The sequence below is a fragment of the Ceratocystis lukuohia genome, assembly GCF_044167205.1.
Source record: "Ceratocystis lukuohia strain C4212 chromosome Unknown Supercontig7_pilon, whole genome shotgun sequence".
NCBI classification, from domain to species: domain Eukaryota; kingdom Fungi; phylum Ascomycota; class Sordariomycetes; order Microascales; family Ceratocystidaceae; genus Ceratocystis; species Ceratocystis lukuohia.
In genome coordinates this window covers 1,070,493-1,090,437 of record NW_027263526.1, presented here as the reverse complement: position 1 = coordinate 1,090,437, position 19,945 = coordinate 1,070,493, and the positions used below count along the sequence as shown (strand labels likewise).

The 19,945-nt window shown below is 49.3% G+C and overlaps 4 protein-coding genes across 4 annotated transcripts; 2 read left to right on the top strand and 2 right to left on the bottom strand.

Moving 5' to 3' along the window:
• Positions 1 to 8,193: 8,193 nt before the first annotated feature.
• HOO65_070218 (Tetraspanin family protein) lies at positions 8,194 to 8,996 on the top strand (the record flags this gene model as incomplete). Its single annotated transcript, XM_071005155.1, has 3 exons — positions 8,194 to 8,362; positions 8,439 to 8,671; positions 8,724 to 8,996. The coding sequence occupies 3 exons, from the start codon at positions 8,194 to 8,196 to the stop codon at positions 8,994 to 8,996; spliced, it is 675 nt and encodes a 224-aa protein (XP_070856936.1).
• Positions 8,997 to 9,756: 760 nt separating this feature from the next.
• HOO65_070217 (uncharacterized protein) lies at positions 9,757 to 11,521 on the bottom strand (the record flags this gene model as incomplete). The annotated part of the gene is made up of 2 exons (XM_071004986.1): positions 9,757 to 11,400; positions 11,471 to 11,521. The coding sequence occupies 2 exons, from the start codon at positions 11,519 to 11,521 to the stop codon at positions 9,757 to 9,759; spliced, it is 1,695 nt and encodes a 564-aa protein (XP_070856935.1).
• Positions 11,522 to 13,150: 1,629 nt separating this feature from the next.
• On the top strand, positions 13,151 to 13,914 carry HOO65_070216 (V-type proton ATPase subunit E; the record flags this gene model as incomplete). The annotated part of the gene is made up of 2 exons (XM_071005161.1): positions 13,151 to 13,695; positions 13,764 to 13,914. 2 exons carry the CDS (start codon positions 13,151 to 13,153, stop codon positions 13,912 to 13,914), a joined length of 696 nt encoding a protein of 231 aa, XP_070856934.1.
• Positions 13,915 to 14,540: 626 nt separating this feature from the next.
• On the bottom strand, positions 14,541 to 17,419 carry HOO65_070215 (uncharacterized protein; the record flags this gene model as incomplete). Its single annotated transcript, XM_071004882.1, has 2 exons — positions 14,541 to 15,527; positions 15,596 to 17,419. 2 exons carry the CDS (start codon positions 17,417 to 17,419, stop codon positions 14,541 to 14,543), a joined length of 2,811 nt encoding a protein of 936 aa, XP_070856933.1.
• Between the last annotated feature and the right edge of the window lie 2,526 nt (positions 17,420 to 19,945).

The following is a 19,945-nucleotide window of genomic DNA, read 5'->3' as shown; positions in this document are numbered from 1 at the left end:
AACCGCCCATCCTATGAAAAGCACAAATCAAATCCCTCTGCTCGTCCTAGTCCCATTAGCAGTCTCTCTGGTCGGTCCTCCATCCATTTCTGCATCCGTCCGCCTGCCTGTGAGACACAACAAGAAACGAGCATGGGCCAAGTCGCAAGAGCTCCAGTGACAGGGATATATTAGGCCATGTGCTAAGTAGGAGGCAGGAGGGGAAGAAAGCAGTAGCACTTGAAGAGAGGAGTGAGGAGAGAGGGAGGACGAGAGGCTTACAACTAGCATGGGAGATGAAAGACAAAGAGGAAATTTGCCCTGTGTCAAATCGCCGAAAGTCCGAAGGGCGAATGGCGCAATAGCCCATTTGGCTACCGCAAAGGCTGCACCCAATTTTCCTTAATCTGGATGACTTTCACACAGGTGACCTGACCTGAGAGGGCAACTAACACGGAGGCAAAAGAAGCAATAACCCCAGGCAAGAAAAAATGGAAGGAAATTAAAGAAAAAGGGAAAAAGAAAAAATGGATTCGTAGGAGGAAACAGAGTACGTTGCTTCGAACAGGAGCTTGTTCTTCCCCCCGACAGAAAAGCCAAACTCACGCTGAGCTCGTAAGCAAGACCATCCATCTGTTTCTGTTTTCTGTTTGCCAGCTTGTCTAAAAAGGGCAAATGACTTTCTCAGTTGGGCTTAATTGCTTCCAAGAATGTAAATCTGGCGATTCTTCTTCGCAACCAGCTTTTTCGGTAGTTTCCAGGGAAAAAATAATGCAAACAACCTAGCCCAACGCCAGCTCTCAGTAGTTGCTGCTTCTACAAATCCAGGTCAGGCCATTAACTCGCTGACTTGTCGCTCCGATAAAGACAGAGTGTCATTTTGCACAGTTCTTTCCTTCTTTATCCCACACTGGCCACCCACTGCCAACAGCAAGTTGATCTCGCATGGACTGGTCTAGAAGCGCGCAGCCCATTTCTGACCGAATCCCTTCTTGACCTGTCTAGCCCACGACTTCTTAGTCTGTCTTGATCAGTCTATCTGCTTTTCTGCTTTTCTGCTTTTCTCCTTTTCTCCTTTCTCTCTCTTTCTCTACTTCTTCTCAACTTTTCTCTCTTTCTTGTTTCGAATGCATGCGTCTTTTTTATTGGCCAATGCGTCTCAAGCCAGGAGGGGGAGACACATCGCAAAGGGTTTTTTTTTTGGGGGGGGGGGGGTTCTCGCACTTTTTTGCTTTCTGCACGTCTAGTGCATTCAACGCTGTGAGCTTGCGCACAAGCTTCGCATTCAGCGGGCTGCACCAAGGCCGCGATGTTGTTCTTGTCCACAAGAGGGTGGGATGGGATTTCCATGAGCCCTGGATCTAACCATGAACAGAAGAAGGAACCGCGTCAACACCAGATGGCCATGGATAGCACCAAGCTCTTCCCTCCCTAGCCTCGCCATCAATGGAGGGGGAGGAGGGGAGAGAAACTAGCAATGACCCGCTCTTATCCCATATCCCATCTCTTGTTTCCCCTACTCTCGCCTGTTCTTTCTCCTTCCCCTCGCTTCGACAAACTGATTGGCGTAACTAAGGGAGGGGCTGGACAGCCATGAAGGAGCAAAGGAAGGCAAACAAACACGAGTAAATGGAGGAAATGGGAAAGAGCACAGCGGCCATGCAAAGCAGGGCAAAGGTGGGTTCAGCTACGCATATGGACACAAGCCGCACTTGCCACTCGCTCACTTGCAAGCAAAAATTGAAGGACACTCATGGCCATGGTTAAGACGATGCAATTGCCAAGTTGACAGGTTTGTCCCTTGACAAAAGAAAAGAAAAAAAAGGTGCTACTATTACTGGCCGCTCGATCTTCACCACCCCCCAAAAAAAAAACTCTCACAGGCATTAATTGGTGGAAAAAAAGAACAATAATCAGCCTTAGATGGAAAGGAAAAAATGATATGCGCCCAACATCTCAACAAGGGTGGCCGCAACATGAAGAATCATCCATACGGATTTTTATTAGGGACGTGAGCTGTCTGTTTGGGACTGTTACTTCATCGCGTTTCCTTCTGCATCCTGGATCGTGGAGAAGGGAGCTTGCAACTGAAGGAACTGGCACACTTACTTGTTTATCCAAGTTAAACGTCTTCTTTCAGAGTGTTCCTCTTCTTTTCTCAATTAAGTAAATAACACCACGACACGATAGGCAAAAAGAGAAACAACCATGAAGAAAAAAGAGAAGTAAAAAGGAAAATCCCCGACTGACCCGTGCCATCAAGTCAAAAGGGAAAGAAAGAGCTGGAAGGGATTGAACGAGTCAGCGGTGCCATGCTAACTCCGTCCACCCACCCATCAGATCAAGAAAGGCAGGAGGACTGCTTCTTTGGGTAAATGTGCTGCCAGATTCTGGCTTCTCACTGGCTGGCTCAAGCCCATTGCGCAACGACACAACAAGATAAACGGATGTGTAGAGGGAAGGAGGCAGCTGCACAGGCAGAATCATAACCAGAAGAAGAGGCTGGACACCAAACAGACCTGATCCATTTAGTCATTTAGTAGCTAGGCAGAATGAGCAAGAGGGAAAGAGCCCGCAGCAAATAAAAAAAAAAAAAGAACCTAGGGACGGGGTACGAAGAAAGTTTGACAGCTTGTGGCTCCCCAGAACTGGCGGCCAACAAGTCAGTCATCAATCAATCAATCAATCAAAGCGTGTCTGTTCTGTTCTCTCCCATTAGGTCGCCACCCGACTCAGAACTGCGAGATTTTTTTCGCTCTTGCTCCCATCCAGCCCAACTCCAACCACTTCGGAGCCGAGTTTTCTTGCTTTCCTGCTCTCTGGCCATGCCTATGTTATCATGTCTTCCCCTTTTTTTTGCAGACTTGCGCTTGCAGTCCAAATGTCTCGCCCGTAGCAATTCCTTGCCTTCCTGGACATCTTATTGGCTGCCTTCAGTCAAAGCTGACTTGTCTTACTGGTCGCTCTTCCCTCTCCCCGTCGTTTTACGGGTTGATTCAATACCAAGACAAAACTAAACCCTTGCTGATCACCGGGTTATGGGGAGGCAGCAGGTTGCTCATCGCTTTGTCAGTGGACAAAAGAGGCCTGACGCAAAGACGAGGTGAGCGAATGTATGTTATAACACGGCCTCTTGCATATGTAGTGTGGTCCAGCCCACCCTGAGCTGCATGTCTCCCTGCCTGTATCAACAAACGGCAGGGGAGGGGGGGCCTGGAGCTGGGCATTTTGTTATCATTTCAGTTTCCTCACTCAGTTAGGGAAGGAAGTCGACAGCATGCGGTCTTCAACAATGCAAGTGTCTTAGAGGTCTTATCTAGCATGAAGAGCGTTTGGTTTTCGAGGTGGGCTGGAAACCCGGTATGGGTTGGCAAGAAGGAAAGGAAATATAAAAAGAAAACCCCCAAAAAATCGATAATTGCCCTCCATTCCTCCATGTCCCACCCCGCTTTTCCCCTCTCCTTCTCCTTCCCATATACCTGTTCCTTTGGTTCTCCTGATCCTTGAGAGTTTGACACAGGGTACATGGGGAATAAATGGGGCGAACTTCAGCAAACGAGTTCTGCGCTGCAATTGGTCTGCTGGCCTTCCTGCCCCAAGTTTGCAGGAAGAATGAACTTAACATAGGCAAGGGTGATTTCGGGAAGAAAAATAAGAAAAATACCCACTTTCTATTTGCTTTCGCCTCCATGCTCCACTAAAGATTTGGAGAGAAGAAAGGTCCAGCCAAGGTTGCTGGACAATGGGCGAGTTAAGCCACACAGCTCAGTAGCCAAGTGGCAATACCCTTGTCTGGGTTGTTTTACTCTCCTAAGAATTAAAGAGAAGGCAAAAGAAGGCTCCAACTCACTGACGACTTGGCCGTTGGAGAAACCTCTTCTCTACCTTATCGGGGACTTTTTGATTCGAAAAAAAAAAAATGTCCAGCTGATCAGGTCTGAAGCTGGTAAATTCGACATGATAAGCTTGTTTCAAGGCACTTGCGTTATTTCTTTTGCAACGGCCACTGCTGCCTGTCCCCAGGCGATGAGGTGTCGTTGATAAAGCCTTTGGCATCTTTCCTATTTAGGTTGCAACACAAGAGGCACAAGATTTAAAAGGGCAGCGCGGGTTTACCTTCCAAACGGAACCCCCAGGCTTGATTAGGAAAAGAAGGGATCACCAACTTTAACTGCTAGGGCTAGGAACTTGGAGGGGGTTTGTTTGTGGAAATTACTGGAACGGGAAGCAAAGCCATTTTGTTTGGGGCTGAGACGAATGTAGGTTCTGGTATTCTGATTACGTCCATGACTTGTGCGGTTTTCTTTAATAGGGCTGCGTCGAGGATGACATCTTCCAAGTATTTTTTTTCAAGACACGAGCGAACTGAGGATCTCGAAGGAGAGAAACTCGCGAAGGCGGCACGGAGGCTGATTATTGATGTGTGGGAGTTTCCACCAAGGGCGGTGATGGCTCGTCACAAGTGTATGTAGGCAGGCTAGCATCATTTTTGAACTTCGTATTCCACTCTACGTCATATACACATTGGTATTCGTCGAACTAGTCCTCGCTCTTGGAAGACAGCCACTGACTCATCCTGTAGTTACAGTTTCTCAAACTACCTCCTCGGTCGGAAAACTTCTCTTTGAGCCGTCTGCTGTGTAACCATCATTGCTGGCCAGAAGATATCAGAGATATTGGGCTGCAGTGCGGTATGAGACTATCTGCATAAGACATCTATCTATTTGCCGATATCGTGGTAGAGCAGCCTACAGTGGTCCTAGCCCTGGGGTGAATGCTCAGGCTCAAAAGTGGCGCACTTGGTGTATGCAGGAGGTTCCATAGTCTAGACTCATAAAACGATTCTTCGTCAAGGTGCATCGGGCTGTAAATACTGAGCTAGGCGGGACTGCGCTGGAACTAGCAAGCTAGGCTGCAGACGTGCATGGGCATGATGGGTGTACTGGCTTGTAGCCATGGCAGACGGGCTCCGAAGGATATCTATATGGTGCTGATGTCTGGATAGCGTTGATGGCAGGGAGAATAGAAGTAAAGTATCGCAGGTTAGGATACGAAACAACGAAAATTGTGTTACCAGAGCTGTTATCGCGGCAACATGCCTACCACGAATTGGATACTCGGACACCAAAAGCCTCGCTCTCAACTATCCAGAAGCTTGGGCGTAGTCAAAGACATGGATGGAGAGCAGCATATCAGATAGCCGTAGAAGATTAGACGCAAGCGGCTCATTGGCTGCGGTATACAACATGACCGTGTCATCGTGTCGTACACATATGGTGTTGGCTTGAGCACTTGGTCGTATCGCCTTGAGTTGCCTCTGAACTAGATCTGATCAAGAAAGCAATAAAAGGGATAGTAGCTGCTACAATGGTGAAATCAACCAATGGGCAGAACTATAGGGGATAATAAAAAAGTACGGGCCACGCATCTCTCTTATCATGGAGAATGCATGGGACCAGGACGGAGCCGGGCGATATTGTTGCGTAATCTGGGAATCGAACCCAGGGCTAATCGAAATCATTGCTTTGATGGCAACGATTAATGTTACCACTACACCAATTACGCGTCTTTCTTTGCTCGATGACGTTTTTTGTTTTAATAGAATATAATTAGAATAGTCAGTGGCGGCTTTGTGTAACCTGAGATTTGGTCCATGTCTGCGAGGTGGGAGGCGATAGAAAACATTATATGGCCGAAATTACCGACTAGGAATATGTGCAAGACTTCTAGTCACTGGGTTGGGGGAAATTGGTTAGTAGACCAACTTCCAGAAGCTGACTATGAAGGCGACAAGTCTCTGGGCCAGGGAGAGCTGCTGGACGGTATTAGCACGGCGCAGAAAGAAGAGTACGCTTAAACTAGATATGTAAAGCAGAATAGAAGCTTCCATCAGGGAATCAAGATATCCAGATAGAATATAATCTCATTAGATCTAATGGGGCATAGTTGTTCAAGGCTTGGTAGTCTGTCTGGAGCACCGCGACTCTGAGAAATATCATGAGGCTCTAAGCACGATAGCGTAGCAGTTCATTAGTAGCTACCAAGCTGCGGTCGCCTTAAGGAATGCCGCCATCCTTAGAGGCGCAAAGACAATGGCGTGATGCAGCCTGAGCCATTTATATGGAAAAGCCCTTTGAAGGCTACATGTGGCGAATGCTTCGCGGGTGGACTGGACGCTAGATGGAGGCCGTCCCGGGCTGTGACAAAAAGTGATGGTCATAGCTGTGCTGATAGTATTACTAGGCCTTAGCTCTCTCTATTTTCCATCTCCCTCTCCCCTCTTCCATTCTTCGTCCTTCGTCCATGAGGGACTACGGAACGGAGATGCATAGCAGGCTTGTGTGTTTCGCAGAGGTTTTAATCCTATCCGGCATTAAACCCGACGTCATTTGAGGCCATTCTATCAAGCGTTGTGTATAGGAGTGAAATAAGACTTTATACAAATGGATAAAGCTGGCTTTGTTCCCATCAAATATTAATCAATCTGCAAGATAAGAAAAGAAATTGCCTGGATTTCTCAAGAGAGGAAAAGTAAACGGATAGACCCCCGGATCAGACTATTTGACAGGGCTTAGACACCTGTCGGCAGGGAATGTGAGAGTATAAAATTGCAACTCCTAGCGGAATAAAGTTACACGATATAGCCTGTTCAGGTAAAGAGACCCAGGCGGCCCGAGCAAGGCGTACGTAAGTATGTAATTGCGCATTTATCGAGGGCCAAGCTCCGTGAAGCTGTCAGTACAAGCAACGTAAGCGCGTGGGAGTTGCAAAAAATAAATCCGCTGAAGGAGCAACAAAAGGGAAGGGGACCAAAGGAGAGAGTTTTTTTTTCTTCCCCTCCCCTTCTTCCTTCACTCCTAGGTGGTTGAATCTGAAACACGCTTTGCTCCAGGTGATGAACGGGGTTCAAACTACGGAAACGGGGATTTTTGTAGCGCATACGTTCATTCTCAGTCTAGAATTCCAACGAGGTCTTTTGGTTGCTGTGGTTAAAGTATATTGCCACGCTGCATGGGGGCATGAAAGGGGGATAAGACAGCCGTCTCGGCATGTGAATACCATATCACGGTGTGTATAAGGCGTGTGCCATGCATTCTGACAAATAACGCGCGACTAGGGGCTCTAAGGAAAGAAGACTCTATACGGTGTTTCGTCCGATATCCAGGACAAGGAACAGGCCTAAAAAAGAAGGAGAGAGCAAGGCAAAATATTGTCTTGGCAGCGCCCCCAAAAAAGAGGAGCGAACGGGGACGACGGACGTGAAGGCGAGCCTTGGGTAAAGAAAAAGTGACGACGGACTGCAATACCCCCAAAAAAAAATCGTTCTTCCCCCTATATCCCCCTTAGCTGTGCTTACTATACTTCCTTCCCGCCGAGGGACTAGAGACACATGGCCGGCTAGCCCTAGGGTCACACACTCTAGAAAATCAAGCGCCTTCTTTTTTTGGGCTAGTAAACCCTGCAACACAGACCGTGATTGGCTCCCAGGTCTGTATCATTCTATGCAGTAAAAAAGCTTTTATAGACTTGTAACAGGTTGCAGGTAGGTGCAAACAAGCGACCAGGAGGAGGGAAAGAGGGAAGAGGGATACTGCTTGTTCATACAAAGGAACTACTATGTTCTATTTGCTGGCCCCTGGTAGCTTTGGCAGTTGCTAAATCCTATCCTTGCGTCAGAGACCGGACGAAGTGGAAACCGCCGCATAACAGAAAAGAAAAACGAATGGTTCGGTTTTGTAGATATAATGTCGTCTCAGCCTGTTTTCTAGGCTTGGGGCTCTTGGCTTCTCTCGCTTGCTATTGCCTTGCTCTCTGAGGGACTTTGAGGTGCTCTGTTGCTACCTATGTAGGCCTACCTTCTCTTCGTTTCTTTCGTGCTTGTTATCTTCTTCTTTTCTGGTATATTCTTTTCTTTCCAAATCGTCGGCTTGGATCCGCGACTTCTCTTTTCTGCCCGCACTCTCCTACACCAACCGGAGTCCAACTTGTACAGACGCTGGCCGTCTTCCCGATCTATACACTACGACGACAGTCTTCGAATCTTACTACGACTTACTTCGTTAACATCCATTGTGAACTAAAGACAGCTACCTCTTGATCTCTCCAACTTTGGAAATCTTCGTGCTTGTTATTCGACACCGATTCGACAATATCTTCTTGCTACTACTCACTTGTTCTTTTCGTCACCCCCCCCCCCCCCCTTTCTCTTTCACAATGCCATCAGGCGTGCTTTTAACAACCATGGCGTTGGACTTTCTTTTTGCTGCTACGGGAGGTCTCATGGTTGGCTTCTCAGTTGTCGTTAAGGGCAACCTGAAAAAAACAGAGACCACAGGCGAGGAGCTTGCAAGGCATTTGATGTACCAGCGATGGCCATTTGATGGTAAGTTTGTGTCTTGTCTTGCCGTGTGGGAGTGTTCACGGAGATAGAACAAGGAAAGCTAACCCTTGCTTTACAGCTGCCATTGTCAACGGCGTGCTTATTCTGTTGACCTTTCTGCTCACGATCCCCGGCCTTTTAATACCAACTCGCATCTGGATCAAGCTGGGCGGCTTCTTTGTCATTATTAGCGGCCTATTCACGCTGTGCATTGGTGTGTTTTTATGGGTGATGACCCTAACAACCAAGGCGGATACATTCAAGATTTGGTCTGAACAGCCGGCCGAAGTTCAATCTGCAATGGAGATTTCCGTGAGTCCCTTCCCTCGTCCCTATTTCAACAGCTTGCGCTAACGCAAACCAGTTCAAATGCTGTGGCTACTTCAACTCGACTACCCCCGCCTTCGTCACCAACTCCATGTGCACATCGCCCGCTGCCGCCTCTCTACAAGTGGGTTGTGCCACTGCCGTGACATCGTTCATCAATATGTTCACTGATACCGTCTTCACTGGAGTGTTTGGCATGGTCGGACTCGATGCTGTGCTGATTGTGGCGTTTGCCTGTCTGCTTAAGGAGCGCCGTGAAAATGAGCGCTATCGCCACATTGACCAGAAGGCCGGCTATTCTGGTTTCTAATGCAAAACGTTCGCCAACACAGATTTGATGGGAACCTGAAACGCTGATGGGTTCAAGCTATGTTCCTAGTCTTTTTGAGACAAAGAATCACTACCGCCCCCCCTACCCCTTGTCGTGATCATCAGCAAGGGTTTGAACGCCTTGACACAGATCACGTGGCTCTACAGCAAAACCCCGCAGGTTAGGGTTATTAGAGCAGCATGACCTTGGCCAAACTCTTGCTCCCTTTTTATGAACCACAGGGCAACAAGATTCTCACGACGATGACTTCTCTTCTCTGTACTTTATTCTGTCAACTTACTCCTTTTTATTATAGCTATAATTGAAAAAAAGTCTTCCAGGTGAAGCAAACGGATATATTAGACGGCGAGCCTCAAGGAAAAAAAAAAACAAAAAGACAATGTGTGACGCACTGTGAAACACAAAGGTTGGCCATGATAGTAGGTTAAAACATCACATGGCGATCACAAGACTGTCGTAACAGACTGTGAAACGGTGGAAAAGTGAAAATTCCAGGTGGAGGACAGGGTAAAACAACATTTGGGGATGACCAAACCAAGCATAAGAGTAAAGCTTCAAAGCAGGATGTATTGAACGATAAGCTACTTGAAGACATGGAAGAATAAAAGGCACTACAGGATATATGATACAGTGCGACTGATACTGGATATGAGGTGAAGGAAGCAGAAGATAACAACATATGTGGATATATATCGAAAAAAAACTCAATGCAAAGACAAAAGAAACAATAGCAAACCCGTTAGACTGGCGGATGTGCTCCGCTGCCATAGGTTCCCGGTGGTGGTGGTGGTGGTGGTGGTGGGGGCGATGATGGTGATGGTGATGGTGAAGGCGCTGCATCTGGCAGTACTGGCCATGGAGCATTGGACTGCGATTCTCCATCATGCGGCCGTGTCTTAGAGTGCTCATTGGCCTCGCTCTTGGCTTTGTCCTTGCGTGAGAACCAGCGCATTTTGAACAGCCCACCAACGGCGTCTTGCAGCGGTTTTGGAGTGGGTCCTGAGCCGGCCACACCCGAGGCGCTGATATTGCTGCTCTTGCGCCTGGAGGCATGCGAATGGGAATGTGCATAGACCTGGTAATTGCCATACTGGGTCCCAGAGCCTGCTATGGACCTACGCTGCTTGCGGTTCTTTGCATGGCTGTTAGAAAGAAGGGATGTGCCTTCGTCAGCAATGGAGCTAAGAGAGCGGCGGTTAGGCGCCGAAGCGGTGATGGGCGATGTTGGATGTGAGTGCTGGTCATGAAGTTCGTCCCAAATCTCAGCATAGGATTCGACGCGGGGAGAAAATGTTTGATATGTAGCTAATTGGGGGGCACCCGGCCCAATGCCAGTCGAGGTGGGCGAGGCAAGGGGGCTTGGTATGAGTGAAGGAGACTCAGACTCAAGAAGCGACTCCTCTTCGGTATCTTCAACGAAGCCGATGGTGCTGGGGGACCGAGGCTGGGCGCCTTGGGCTTGTGCGCAGTCGTCAGACAGGCGCCATGAAAGAGCAAGCACTCCGCTAAGGAGAATAGCTGTGCCCAGCGCAATTAGGGAGGCATCAAGCGTAGAGATGCAGTCAGTCTGTTCAAAGTAAATAAGGCCATCAAGGATGGCAATGATGTTGTAGACACAGAAAACGAGCGGGTAAAACACCGATGTGGAAACCAGTTTCAGGCCACGATGCATGTATGAGAGCTGGATAATGGCCAAGGAAACAAGCGCAATGACGGCCATCCAGCTTTGCCAGTGCACGAACTGGTTATCCCCATCGATGACGGTCTTGATGATGAGTTCTACAGCGCTCTTGGCTACGAGCAGGAGATGCGCCGAGAGAACGCCGGAAATACAGCCATAGGCAAGGCCGCGGGCCAGTCGAAAACGTGGATTATGCTCAAAGCGACGCCTGCGCACGGCCCAGGCTGTGAAGACGTCTGTAGTAATGGCTACAATGATGACGATAGCAAGAGTGGTCGTCATCCAGGCAACAAACGGGCGGCGACGCATGAGGTCTAGTAGTTCAGGCAGATCATGGGTCGGGGCGGGAATAGCGCCAAAGACAGCAATGAGCAGCGCACCGAGACAGACAAGCACAGTGCCGATTAGAGAGAGACGTGTAAAGGGCTCGGCGAGGATGAGGGTAGCACAAAGGCCGTTGAAAACGAGGCCCGAGGCCTGGAGGGTGGACAGCACGGGCAGCGGGAGGGTGGATATTTGAACGGAGCTTCCAAGTAGGTTTGCTGTGATAAACATAGCCATTCCAATCTGCCAACGACGGCGCAGGTGGGGAGCTCGACGGGCGAGTGGAGACTTGATATCTTCGAGAATGTGGGACTTTCGCTGGAGGGTGAGGCCGATGCTCTGGATGGAGGTGGAGAGAATACCGACGAAGATTCCGATCTGGAGGGGAGAAGCAAGTTAGAGGATGCGGGAGGCCTGAGAACTGAGGGCAAGAGCGTAGAGGACTTACGACAATGGTGCTGCCAAGGAAGGCATCATCGCCATCGCCGTCCTGTGTCATGGTTGGTTGGGTTTGGGGTGATAGAGATGCGCCACGGCCGCGACGAGCGATGAGATATGAGGGAGACAGAGACGAAGAGAAAGGGAGTATGGATGGCGATTGTTTGGCGGGCACGCTTAGCGCATGACAAAGAGTAGCGGCTCAGAGCGATAATCCGAATGTGAGGCGAGACGGTTCGATCGATTGTCGAGAAGAACAAGTTCACAAGGGATTTGCGACTGGGTTGGATCAGTGCGGGCTAGGTAGGGCCAAGTGAAGTCAGGTCGGACCGGGCGATCAGATAGATGGACGCTTTGGCTGTTGGTGGTGTTGGAATGGCCAAGGGAGACAAAGATGGAATATTGAAGACTTAGTTGATGCTGGAGACGAGGAAGGGGAGGAATGGAGAAGAGGGAGGGAGAGAGAAACTAGGCGTTGAAGAGCCTTGTTTTTTTATCTCGTTCTTGGTCGGTAGAGGGTTTTGGTCCAGTGCGTCGTTGATGTTTATGTTTCAGCATGTGAATAGGCAGAAGCAAATCAGAAGCTCTCATACGGCAGAGATAACAGATTCGAAGCTTCACGAAAGAAAAGTATGCTGAAGAAAAGCGATATAGTGCAAAAAAGAGGTGTAGGCTAGAGAGACGACGGCAAGCTTCCGCGGTTAACGCTGTCGCTATGCAACCAGCTAGCCAGGCAGCGGGTTCTGTCGTTCAAAATAAGGCGTGGAAGCTTGGTATAGAAATAACAAAGCAGAGTAGAGCAGAGTAGAGCAGAGCAGGGCAAGGCGAAAAGGCAAAGAGAGGCGCAAAACGAAACCGGACGGAAAATAGCTGACTAGCAAGGCAAAGCAGGGCAAGGCGTGTCATGCGTTGTGGGTTCTCTCTTGGCTCGTATTCAACGCGGCAGTTCAAAGCCTAGACAAAAGATACAAAGAAACAAGAAAGACAGACAGACAGTCATAACAAGCCCATCGCTTGTTTCACTAACGAAAGACGAAGACTTTTGGATTAGTTTCGACTGTGAGGATAAGAAGGGGGGCTCTTTTGGATAGCTTTAGACCTTCTCTGTCTGAAGCAAGGATGGCCTTGTTGTTTCAGTAGCCGCATGCCTGGCTGCTTGTGACAGGTGCTGCCAGGTGCGCTCAAACAGCGTGGTTATGCAGACGCACGTCATCTGCCGGCTGGTAGCAGCTGTGGCCGAGCTGGCCGGGCAGTGCGCCTGCCTATACTTGGCCTTGTCCCCGCCGTATTCCCCTGTAAGCCACAATGCCCTTGAAGTTCCACTCGCTGTAGCCCCTGTACAGTACGCGCCTCTTAGGTCTTGCCCACTGTATAGCACTTCTAGTACAGTGCACAGCTTGCTCTAGTTTCTGCTTGAGTCCCCACAAAAAGCGGGCCTAATGATATCAGCCTTCCTCCCCTGTTAGTCCAAGCTTATCCAAGCCTCCTCGATCAAGAGCCCTGGCCTTTTTGAGCTGTTTAAACCGCAGCACTGCGTCTTCTTTGCAAGAGATAAATAAGAACAAGAGACACATTCTAATTCATTACTGGAAAACCATCGCCGCCTCATCCTCTTCTTTCATCCTCCGCCTGCCGACAGCCCCCAATTGCAACCAACAGCTCCCCTCCCCCAATAGTCACACCGCCCATCATGTCTGCTATTCACGGCCTCTCCGACGACCAGGTCGGCCAAGAGCTGCGCAAAATGACGGCCTTCATCAAGCAGGAAGCCGAGGAAAAAGCTCGCGAAATCACCATCAAGGCTGACGAGGAATTCAACATCGAGAAGGCCAAGCTTGTGCGCTCCGAGACCGATGCCATCGATACCGCCTACGAGAAGAAGTACAAGCAGGCCACCATGGCCCAGCAAATCACCCGCTCTACTGTTGCTAACAAGGCCCGCCTGACCGTGCTGTCGGCCCGCGAGACCCTGCTCGACGAAATCTTCGACGAGGCCGAGGCTGCCCTCAAGAAGAGTGTCATTGATGATAAGTCTCGCTATGAGGCTGCCCTGACCAAGCTGGTGCTTGAGGGCGCCTATGCCCTCGACGAGCCCGAGATGCTCGTGAGACTGCGCCCTTCCGACAAGAGCATTGCCGATGCGACGCTGAAGAGCGCCGCTGATGAGTTCAAGAAAGCAACTGGCCGTGAGGTGAAGTTGACGGTGGACGCCGAGAACCCGCTGGCTGAAGACAGGTATGTTGTGTTTGTTGTGTCTTTGTTTCTCTGCCCCTCCCTTAATAACATCTTCCTCACCCTTCTAGTGCTGGCGGTGCCATCGTGGTCGGTGGCAAAGGCAAGATCACCATTGACAACACTCTTGAGGCCCGTCTATCCATTCTGCGCGAGAATGCTCTGCCTGCGGTGCGCCAGTCGCTGTTTGGCTCCAACCCCAACCGCAAGTTCTACGACTAAATTACAGAAGGGAGCGAGCAAGCAGAAACACCTACGCTTGCCTCCCTCGCACACAATTGCCTGCTCTTCCCTCTTCTTTTCGCTCTCCTCTCCCTTTCGGCGTATTTCTCTTCATTTATATTCCCTTTTTCTATAAATCTCCAAGGAGGCTGGCCATGCACGCGCACACCTACGCGCACGCCCGTATGCTTGGGTAACAAAATAGCTAGCTTGGAGGCTGGGAGCCTGGTCGTGATAGGTTGATGATGTCTGGTGATAAGTCTGGCCAGAGGCGTTCCACCCTTCTTTTTTTTTTCTTTTTTTTTCTTTTTCCTCTTGGTTGTCCGTGCGTGTATACAGAGCGATGGAGACAGGACTGGGAGGATATCATCGAGTAGACCCGAAATTAACTCCCAAAACCCGAATTTTTGCTTTACTGTTGTTGTAGTCATTTCTCTTGTTTCTGTATCTGCGTTGCTTGTTCATCTTGCACAAATCCAGCGTGTTATATGACATGGTCTATCATCAAAAGTCTATCCTTGGGTATCTCAAATATAGCCTCCCCTGGTCTATGGCTAATATAAATCTCTGCCTTGTCAATTTTCATGTCTATTCCACGCTCCCCCCGCACTCTCCTGTCGAGCCCCTTAATGGACAGGCTGTTTCTCCACGGCTACTCTCAGCGGACCGTCCCGGGCTTTACTGGCCGACGCAAGAATGCGCACGCTTCGCCGCGGTGTTTGCTCCGCATTACGGACCGGGCTGCTTCCTAGCGCTGTGCTCTGGGACCGGGTTCGCCGCGATGTTGTTGGTGTTTGGGGCACAGCCGATCTTCTTCGCTGGCTCGCCTTTTTGCGCGGTGTAGACGGTACGTGATCCTGGGCATTGTTTTCTGTGATAGAAGCTAGGTTTTGCTCGCCAAAGACTGAATCCGGCTCCCGTGACTCAACTGAATCATGTATTGGTGACACGGGGCTGGGTTTGGCCACTGTCTTTGTAAATGCCGTGATGGCTGTCTGTCCCCTTTCCTTTGCCTGGCCACTCTTTACTAGCTTGCTCCACTGCTGTGGCTTTTTGCTGGCATCATCTAGAATCTTGTCGTAAATGCTCACTCGCAAGGCGCCACCGTATCGCACCGTATACCGCAGTCGGTTAATTAATATGTTGATGTGGTCCTTGGCATCCGTTGAGTGTATAGAGCCTAATCTAACATCGTTGATACTGCGCGCCAGGGCTTCAAGCTTGCCAACAACGGCATCAATATCAGAATTAAAGTCTTGGAGGAGCCCTTTGCCCGAGGTCTCATCATATTGTAGACTACCTGGAATTGGCGGGATACAGCCATCGTCAATGGCAATATCAAGCAAGGCAATGGTATTACAGAGGCGCAGATAGTCAGTGTCCTTATGGATTAGTAGGCTTGGGCTGTCGAGAAGCTTGCCCGCTTCTTCTAGACCAAAGAATGTATATGGAATACGCCCTGCAAAGGTCGCATCATCATGTAAAAATGCAATGGCCAATCGACGCCGGAGCTCCGCAAGATTCAAGTGCACATTAGGGATAGCACGCAGGATCCCATGACGGATAGAGATACTTTGAAAGTTCTTGATCAGTGTTGTAGCGATAGAGACAGCCTGGAAATGGGTGGGACATGGCAGGTTAGTATTGAAATATAAACACGACTTTATCACGTGCGACTCACAAACAAGTTTAGTTGTGTCTCATCAAGGTTCTCAAACACCGCCTTGATGGTAGCCATGTACGCCATCTGGACAGCCGTTGACGCCATCAAATCTGCATCAGCTGCCAACTTTAGCAGTATTGTGGCTGCACAGAGCCGGCATTCAGGGGTCATGTGGAGTGCCATCGCCGCTATTGAGTGTAGAATATGCACAAGCCGTCCCCAATTCAAGCCCTGATAATATGGTTTACTAGATCGTGCCTGGCCCTTAAGCTGCAATGGGCTGTCATCTGCAAAGGCCTCTTCCCTTGCTCCAAGAAGGCGCATGCAGTCACGAAGGGTGTCGGGCGTAAGCTTGGATACGATACAGGAAGAAAGGGTTAAGCATCTAAAAATCCGAGAAAACTCAACAGCTGACGATGTTAAGCAGGTGGTCTTTAACAGCCATTCAAGGATGGGATATGAAGAAATTGCCGGTTTAGCACACATTCCAATGAAGAGATGGTCGATGTTAAATGCGGTGCCTGGCTCATCTCGACCCGCCTCGTTGAAGCCTCGCAACGTATTTTCTACATCACGCGTGGGAAAAGATGGGGGCTCGAGGGTAGCTGACGCCTGCTGACATAGATGAGCATCGAAAAAGTGCCATACATGGAGGTTAGCTGATGAGTTGGCATTATGCACAGCCCTTACAACTTTATCTACATCCGGGGCGTCGTTCTCATTGTCTTGGGCAACGGTTCGAAGGGTCTCCTTTAGGTTTGAATTCCAGTCTCCGTTGCTGCATTCAGGATAATCAAGGCCGCCTCCCTCGCCAGAAGCCTCGGATAGTTGTGATTCTTCTCGCATTTTTTGCTGTCGTTCCTTCTTGGCGTAGTTTAGTGCAGACTCTCTAAGAAGAGCCCCGGTCGCGATGTCCTGGGCCGCATCAGCAAGCAGGGCCTCTACGGAAAACTCGGCGTTTTTTTGGGCACTCATCTGCGCTCTGGCAAACATAGCCTTAGTCAATTGTCTTTTTGCGCATGGTGCAGTATATGGGGTCTGTTTTGTGGGCACAGATGTCTTGGGCTGTGCTGGGGTCATGGCCGTCGTGCCTTTGTTGAGCAGTTCCGTCAAGGGCATAAAGCCGTCTGAATCATTTGAGCTGTCATCGCCCAAGTCTGAGTCCGAGTCCTGTATCTCGAGATCATGTCGGAACGGCTTGCGGACAGGAGAAGCCTCGGCAGAAGAGGCAAACGGATCCGGGCCTATATCTCGAGCCACGGCACAGACTGATGCCAAAGGCGGGGTTGCTGATGTAGACTCCTGAGCAGCTTGACTCAAGGTGGAGGATATTGGCGGGGTCGCAGAGCGCATACGAATATCGGGGTCAGTTGACAACAGGCTTGAGGACATGGCCGAGGCGCGCTTCCACAGTTTTGGACGGGAGACTTCCACCCCTCCAAAATCGGGACAACCCATGGGTTTTGAGCGCTGAACCTTTGGGCTAAGTATTATAGGGAGTGAGACACGCAAAGAAGCAACAGGGGAAGCAGAGAGCGACGATGCGCTATCGGTACGCCTGAGCGGTTGTCGTGAAGAATTTCGGGAAGGTGTTGATATAGACGAGATATTTGTAGAGTCGGGAGTCGCTGCTCTAGCCGTGGGAGGACATGTGGGCGCTGAGGTAGGTGCAGGCGCTGAGGTTGGAGTCGGAGCCTTTGAAGAAGCAGTGGGCCCGAAGTAGCTAGAGATAGTACCTGTGCCCTTTTTCGCAGAAGACGAGGTACTATTAGAGCCGCTAAAGCCCACTGGCTTTTTTCTCTGCTTGCCGCCTTGCGCCGTCGCGCTCCTAAGCTTTCCCATGCCGCAATATAGCGACCAAGACAAGCAAGTAATATCAGGGGGGCAAGAAAGCGATATAATGAGACCGAGGCACGCGGGGCGAAGTCGAGGGGTAGATCGGGTGGATAGTAGCCCGGATTGTGTACAGGCTCGTCTGTCCCTTGTCAAATCCAAGCCGGTATTGCAGACGCCAGTGTTACGGGCTGTTTGCGGAAAATAACGCAGAAAATAATGCTCGGTCCTTATACACAGGAAGTAGATAGTAAACGTTTATTCGAGTTCTCCCGTCTCGATGGCCAGTCCGTCGGTAAGGTGCAACAAGGGAAGAGAAAAAAGGATTCGGTGAGAATTGACGACCCCACAACGAGAAAACAAAACAAACAAAGTGAGCGAGTGGGTGAGACAAACAGAAAAATTGAATTACAAAGCAGATAGTTGTATATAAAAGGAGAAAAATGGCTATGCTCTGAATAGTGGTCAGTAATTCAAAAAAGGAAAAAAATCTTTTTCTTCCACGATATGGCCCAGTTCTTGCCTGACCAGAAATTCAGCCTTGCTTGCATGCAGCCTCGTTGTGCCTTCCAAACTTCTTGAAAAGCACTTAGAGTAAGAACGCGGCCTGTCGCCCAGCTTAACGCGCCACTTACTATGTAACTGCCAAAAGGGGATATATTGAGTGGGGCTGCTCTATAAGCAGCAAAGCACAGTGTTAGTTTAGTTCCCTTGGACAGTGGGAAGATACCAAGGAGGAGGAGAGTCTTAGCTACTAAATTGTATTACTCTTGCAGATATTGGCTGCTTTTCTTGCGGCAGCGAGGGATATGTGGCTAATGTGAAATCACCGCAGGTATTGTTGGGGAATTTGGATGTGGTGAGCTTATGCACAGCACAGGATAGAGACTGTGTAGTCACGTGACCATGATGTTACACGTAATATATACAAGAGGTAGAGGTCAATACATAACTTGATTGCATAGCTTCAGTCTCTGATTGCCACCAAAGTTTCCTATCCCTCAAACTCTGGGCCTTGTGGCTCTCATTGAAAATCTAATTTCGCAAGATGGACACCACGGAACTTTTAGCTATCAAGATGACAAGGGCGGCATATATCGTTCCTGACAAGTGGGTGGCATACGCTACAGTGCAAACAAACAGGGCCAACCCCCAACACCAATAGGAAAGCAATGCAGCAAGGTGGTGCTAACACGTCTGTTTATATTAACACGTACACGTACAGCCTCTGTACGCACTACTTCCAACCCATTCAAGCCATATAGGCCAAATTAGCCTCTGCGTCCAATGACAAACTTGCTACAGCAAAATCTGCCACATTTGCCCACAATCTGGACTGCCCTGGGAAGCGACTGCATAGAGATCGAGCTTCACCTAACTACTCTCTGTGCGGAAGATATTGCCAGTTAGGCCCAGGAGCGTAAACTCAATCTTATTCATGTTGAGACTTCAGAAGACAACTGTCTTAGCGGCCCAGCAGGGACTACATCGTGGACCTTGTTATAGGAGCATACCCATCTACTTCGCAGATCGTACTCCCCCAAAAAGCACTATCTACTAGAGGCCCAATCGGCAGCAGTCTACCAGCTCACCCCTAACACCAATAGAAAGTAGACAGCGAACCCTGGTCTCCCAATTGCAAAATCAACCCAGAGCAATATCCATATCACAATATCAGCCAACCCCTCCCCCCTTCTAAAGCCAAGACACAAGTCTGCTTGTATACACTCCAACATCGCCCAAGTCAACACTTAATTTAGATAGTTCTATCTTGCTTACGTCAACGACTTGTAGAAGTGCTGAAGAAAATATTCAAAAATGGAAGCACCCACCTGGCCCTAGATAGCCGCGAAGGCTCTAGCTGCCTCGACATGGATATCTTTGGCCTCTTTTATGCCTATATTTCGACAAGCCAGTCTACTATTTTGCTTTATGTCAGCTATAGAATGTCCCCATTGGGTTTATTTCTGCAAATATCGGAAAGAGATCGAGGGTCTCCCGTCTTTCCGCAAGAGATCTCCGCTGGTTCAAGATAGTAATATTGCCTGCAAAAGCCCTTAATAGGCCTCACCAGCAGAGGCCACCCCGATAAACCACCTCCATATATTGGCCCTAGCCGCTACAACACTACGCCCAACCTTTTTCTGTCAATGCCATTTCCGGACTCGGCCCGCTCTATTGTTGACTCCTACTTTAAAGCTCAACGCGATAGGTCTAACTCACCAAGTATTCTCATCAAACGCATTGCTTATCTCTTTCATCAGACGTTCGTTAGCAAGGGGGGCGAGTTGGTAGTGTGTGCGGCAATACGGCATCCCAGCTCTAAGCACTAGGAGTTTCTCCCGGTCAAATCCACGAGAATATGACATACACTGGCAAAAGCAATTATTCATGATGCCGATTGTATTTCGCCCGGGTCATATTATCCATTCTTCTTCTAGCTTCACATCTGTAAATAAAGGGGCAGTCATACCAAAATACCAATGCATAAATTCGTACGATGGTGATAGATCTGCAAAACTAGCACACTCACTG